The following is a 6,000-nucleotide window of genomic DNA, read 5'->3' as shown; positions in this document are numbered from 1 at the left end:
GCCAACAGCGATGACAAGCTTGATCTCGGACAGCGCCGATCTGAGCCGTCTATTCCCGAAATGCCGGCCTAGGCTGCAAGCCTCGAGCCCGGGCCAGCTGAACAACCGCGTCAACCACGACGACGACGACTACGACGACGACGACGACAATAACAGCAGCAGCATCCACAACGGCGGTGACGTAATCACGCAAACCAGCAAAATTACTACCACCAGCAACAACAACAGCAACAGCAGCAGCGGCGGCGGAGGAGGAGGAGGAGGAGGAGGAGGTGGAGGAAAAATCGTCCCACCGTCGAGGATCGCCCAGACGAGCGACGTCGACGACGACGAGGACTCGAGCAGCTCCAGCTCGAGCTCGAGCAGCTCCGGCAGCGACAACAGCGTACTGCCGGGCCTGGCGGTGGTCGGCCAGCAGCGCAGAAAGAGTTTAGCGAAGAAATTCAAGACGACGACGAAGACGCATGATCATCAATTGTACCATCGGCTCGTCGATCGTCACCGCAGACGCTCCGAGCTTGATAACAGCAACAATATCGTCAAAGTGGAGCTACAGCAGCAGATCAAGCAGCATCAAGAAGCAGTGGCAGCAGCGGCAGCGGACGCGCTCAACGCCAATCTGGAGCTGTTGCCCGGCAGCGGCTCGCAGGCTAGCAGAGCAGCAGCCGTCGTCACGGACCAGCACGAAAATATGATTGACCTCGAGCGAGACACCTCCGAGAGGTTTGTTATTACGTATACAATATATATATATATAATGATATAATTCGTATGCTAACGTAGAGTAGTGCTGCGAGCCCTCGCCGCGTCCTACGGCACACGAGCATAATATAGTCAATTAAAAACGCGCATACACTAGCATTTTAAATGTCTCTATCTCTGCTGCTGCTGTGAGGCGGGCAACATGCTAAACTCTCCCACTGCTGCTATACGGTGGCCTTGTCCACGCGCATATGTTCCGCACGGCTACCCTTTATTACTCTACTCTACTCTACTCCACCCTCTCTTTCTCTCTCTCTCTCTCTCTCGCACGCCGCGTAGTGTGCGCCCTATGTTATATGCGGAAACCGCACGATCTCGTGTGCACACACATACGTATCTTATATAATACGCCAGCATATGTTGGTGTGTACATCATAATTATAAGCAAAACTCCTTCGACATCGCTCGAGAGCTCATCGATCGACTGGGAGCTACACTGCACATCTTTGATTTATTTTCGGAAGAACGAAATTAGAAAATTAAAAAATCAGGGCGAGCTCGCAGCTCTCGCGCCAACGATAAAGTTAAATTAAATGACGCGGGCATGACGTCGTCGCCGACGTCGAATAATAAGGCTACAGGGCCGGCTATACTATACGTATAGCGACAGCATCAATTATATTCGCATCGGAGCAGTGCCGCTGCATGTCTCACACACACACACACACACACACACGCACGCGGCACACTTACACATAACACCCATATAATTTAATATCGGCTCGCATGTAACTTACAACCGAGGTTGCGCGCGTGCGAGCGTCTAATAGAACAGCTCGACGCGTTGTATATAGGACCGTTAGAGTATAGCGCCGGTGATGAGCGGCTGCCTGACAGTACCTAGTGTGCACGTCGCACCCGCACACACGCACGTATGTATATAATATTGTACAATACGCGCGCGCCATCGGAAGAGAAAGTAACACGGAGCTCGAGCAAATTAGCATATATCGGCTAGTGGCAGAGCGAGAGAGAGAGAGAGAGAGAGAGAGAGAGAGAGAGAGATATAAATGAGTAACGTGAGTGATCGAGCGGCCACCATCCCCGCTGGACAGTTGTAGTCAGAAGCAGCAGCCATTCGCCTCCGAGAGCAGAGAAAATCAGTGCGAAACGCATATGCGCGTCAACTGTGAGCGATGCGCTGATTCGCGCTAAATTAATTAAATTATGTAATATTGTCAAACTCGTCGTACCCCCCAACGCATCTTTCGCTCGCTTTCTCGATTACACGCGATATTAATTATAAACTTTGCGCACGGCTGCTCATCTTCGCACGATGCGCGCGATCGCGAACCAATCGAATTTGACGCCCAGAATCGGTGTTGATTGACGCACCGTATCTATATAATAGTTCCGCAACTATGATCCAGCCAGGTATATATATAATATTATAGCTATAAAATAGTATCTAGTCTGCAATCGTATATATGTATACTGGCGCGCGAATTTTGCGCTGTAAAAGATAGCTAGGTATACGCTGCTGCACTTTCTGGCTTATAGCGCGCGCGCGCCAGTATATGTACACTCCAAATGATGGCATTAAATTTTCAAAGTCAATTTCTCTCTCTAGCTCTGCCCTTTAAACCCAATGATATGCGTTTGCTCGCGTTCGAGTGTATATATCACGTAGCCGCCAGGTGCACACACATACACATACATAGCAGTAGAGTAGAGCCGTATATATACAGCCCGGAGGAAAGTCTATTGCTCACCGCGGCCAGAGAGTAAATAATTTACAACTAACTGCTGAATGAATAATCGTTTTCTCTCTGTCTGTCTCTCTCTCTCTCGCCGCCGAGTTATATATAGGTATCTATGATGCGTGAGCAGTATACCACAGCTCCATAATGCATATCTCTATATATACCTATCTACTGTACATTGCGGGGGTGCACGCGTGTTTGCATCAACGATCAATCATTCATCGGCATTTTCCGAATGCGCACGGCGAGAAACATCATTTTTCGCTTCTCCTCCCTGCGCCACCACCCCCTGCCGCCGAACGACCGCGATCTTCGACGTATAAATCTCTCTCTCTCTCTAGCTAGGCCTCCCCCGTTTTTTGCACTTCACAAATTTTTCTTCTTTTTTTTTTTTTTTTTTTTCGACCNTTTTTTTTTTTTTTTTTTTTTTTGTCGACCAACTCGAACTATTTATCGCTCGAGTTTATATTACGCATACATATATAACTATATAAATCGTATCCAGGCGCGTTCGAGCTCTTCTCTTCGACTCTATTTTTTTTCTTCCCTTTTATGGATATCAAAATGATCTTCCTGCCGCCGTGCTCTCCGTGCTCTTCGTGTAGTTGGCGCATGCGTCGGGCTCACAGGTTGATCCAGCAGCAGCAACGGCAGCAGCGTGACTTTTTTCCGGATTATTTACCCTAGACGACTACGTCATTTCACTTTTGCCACGTTTCCGCTCCGCGTGTGCAGTGTGCATGTATGTGTAGTGCGCCCATCCGCACGCCTCCATATATCTATATACGGTGTATATATATACATGTACATTTAAGCTCGAAAAGGGATTTTCCGTGTGCGCTCGAGGCTACATCTCGACTCTTCTTTCGTGTGCACGTATACTACAACTACTACTACTACCTACCTACCTACCTACCTACCTACCTACTATATATATAACTAAAGCTCGAACTGGCGACGTGAAAATTCTCACGGTTACATTTTAACAGGGCGCATCTCTCGCTCTCTTTCTATCTCTCTCGTGCCACGCCGTGCTGCCGCTGCTGCTGCACTGTACCTACACTACACTATACGTACGCTATGTCGTGGCTCATGCGAAACGAAGAAATAAAGTCGAGAGGCAAAATCATCCCTTTGCAGTTCTCTCTCGCTTTCTGTGTGGATTTATGATAATTTATTATATATTATTTTCGTAAAAGAAAAGCTCAAAGTCGAGCACGCGCAGCATAGAGAGAGAGAGAGAGCTCGTTTGTGGCAATATTTTTTTATATCCTCGTACAGCTTTGAAGCGAGAAAAGAGAGAGATGTATTATTTATCTATCAAGTAAAAAAAGGAATAAAATCGATGTAACGCTATACAGCGCATTTTTTTAGATTTAATTCAGTTGAAATAACAAGAAATAAAAAAAAATAGATCAAAAATAAAAAAAAAATGAAACGCGCTATATCGATGCAATGCAATATTACGCCGAAAAGCCGAAGTCATATATCTCTCTTTCTCTCGTTGACCAGAAATGCTGCTGTGCACAACGTATGGAAAAAAATCGTGTGCAATACCCAGGTAGCACCAAGCCATGAGCGGCCTATACATAGTATGTTATACTGCACACACACACACACACACACGGACATTCTGCGCACCTCTTCAATCATGCACGCGTGTATACACTTGTGCGCGGACGTAAACATGCACTACTACACTTGTTTGTGTGTGTGTGTGTGTGTGGGCGCGTGTGTATGTGCGAAAGGCTTTATAAAAGGAAACACATCGTTTTTGTGTACATATTTGCCTCTCTTGTATTTTATAACGCTCGAAGTATCCTTGCGCGCTCTTTTTTTTCGCTCTCGTTCGGCCAATATCAATGTCGCTAGATCGCCACCGCTTAAATACCTATAACGGATGTACCTTCGCACACATGCGTATATATGTAGGCCGAGCAAAAATTTTAAATTAAAAGTGTCGCGTTATTGCGCGTACTTTCGCGGATAACGAACGCGATATTATCAGGGAAAAAAGGAGCGAAAGAAAAAAGACTATTCTCGAAAATCGATCGATTTTCTTCCGGGTTGGCCAATATGCACGATGGATACGTGTGTGTGTGTGTGCGCGCGCGCGCGTATGATAATAAAAGCTCTCGCGCACGATGGCGCAGTAAAATATCCTCGAAACGATCGGAAATTTGGCTATTCACGCGGTGAAAATACACGTACACACGAATAGGCAGAGAGGCCAGGGGCTCTATGTGTGCGAGTGTTTAGATATATATATATATAGAGAGAGAGAGGAGTCGCGCTGTTGAAGAGAAATCGCGTGCGACGTCTCTTTTGTGCTGTGAAACTCTCTCTCTCTATCTCTCTCTAGGTTGCCAGAGGCCATTGTCCTCCGCCGCCGCCGCACACACTACGGGTAGAGAGCTTGCCTGCTGCCTCGCACAGTCCAAAGGTGTGCATCGATCTTCTCGTTTATATATAATACATAGCCGTATACCCAGATGTAGGTATTCAATGCGGAGCTTGCAAGCTCTCTCGCGCGCGACCCTCGACAATACCACACGATTTAATTTGAATTTCAAAGCTCTTTCCATCTATTTGGATGTGTATTACACATATCCTATCTATACCCGTATACACACAGCACGGCCACTCTCGGAAAAGCCGAGCGTCGTCCCATATGATATACTCCAATAACAAGCCTTCTAGAGCTTCGACTTTTTTTTTCTTTCTGCTCTCATTGTTTTTGCTTTACAATTTCCATTTTCTCGCTTTTTACCACTCGCGAGCGCGTACATCTTGCGAGTGTCGCGTCGCGCCGCGTATACGTACATAACATAAAACCCGTTGAAAAAATCTCAAACTTCGTTTAAAAGTAGGTCGAGTTTTCCTCCTGCGCGTTTCGCGTTACAGCGCGTACGGGCGTACCTGTTCGTACATTATACATACGGACACGCGCAATGTAATCTGGAGCAGCATATTCGCGCGTCGACGTGCATTACATCGTCGACGTCGTCGCCGTTGATGCACGCGTATCCCGCACGCGGGGAGAAAGAAACGCGCCCGCCGCGCGCCGCGTTCGAGCGGCAAAAGCGCGAAAGAGCTCTCGTACGACGATTAAAGGGATGCTCGCGAGCAAGCCAGCGTTTTTCACGAGATTATATTCGAAACGGAGCGCGCGACAATCCTTTATTTCGGGATATTTTTGTTTTATTTCCATCCATCTCTGCAACCTGGTTTATTGCAAAAACACATTTTCTTTTTTGCGCTCTTTGCTGTGCCAGTTTGGATAAAAAAAACCGTTTGACTTTTACCTGAAACGAGAGCGGCGCGAGATCGTCTGTTTTTTTTTCCAAAAAGGGCGATTATATACGCGCCAATAAAACATCCGCATGCGCGTATACGTGCGTGCTTGTATGGCTCCGATATATATACGCAATGTTAACGTTGTAATTAATTTTTTCTTTTTCTAAAATTCGCACGCACGGCAAAGTACCTATATGAAGCGCAAGCCTCATATATACACGTAGCAAAGTTCGAGCAA

At 46.8% G+C, this 6,000-nt stretch overlaps 1 protein-coding gene across 12 annotated transcripts in view; it reads left to right on the top strand.

Moving 5' to 3' along the window:
• The first annotated feature begins 237 nt into the window (after positions 1 to 237).
• The window catches only part of LOC106649641, a 30,667-nt gene continuing 24,904 nt past the window's right edge, over positions 238 to 6,000 (top strand). For all 12 annotated transcript variants that reach the window (XM_014367144.2, XM_014367142.2, XM_014367152.2 and 9 more), the window contains exon 1: positions 238 to 723. In XM_014367144.2, coding sequence (XP_014222630.1) covers positions 692 to 723 — 32 coding nt within the window. In that variant the 5' untranslated portion in view covers positions 238 to 691. The remainder of the gene's footprint in view (positions 724 to 6,000) is intronic.

The sequence above is a fragment of the Trichogramma pretiosum genome, unplaced genomic scaffold, assembly GCF_000599845.2.
Source record: "Trichogramma pretiosum strain Unisexual culture from Peru unplaced genomic scaffold, Tpre_2.0 scaffold37, whole genome shotgun sequence".
In the NCBI taxonomy this organism is placed as follows: Eukaryota; Metazoa; Arthropoda; class Insecta; order Hymenoptera; family Trichogrammatidae; genus Trichogramma; species Trichogramma pretiosum.
The sequence above is the reverse complement of the archived record's forward strand: the minus strand, read 5'-3'. Positions and strand labels throughout refer to the sequence as shown.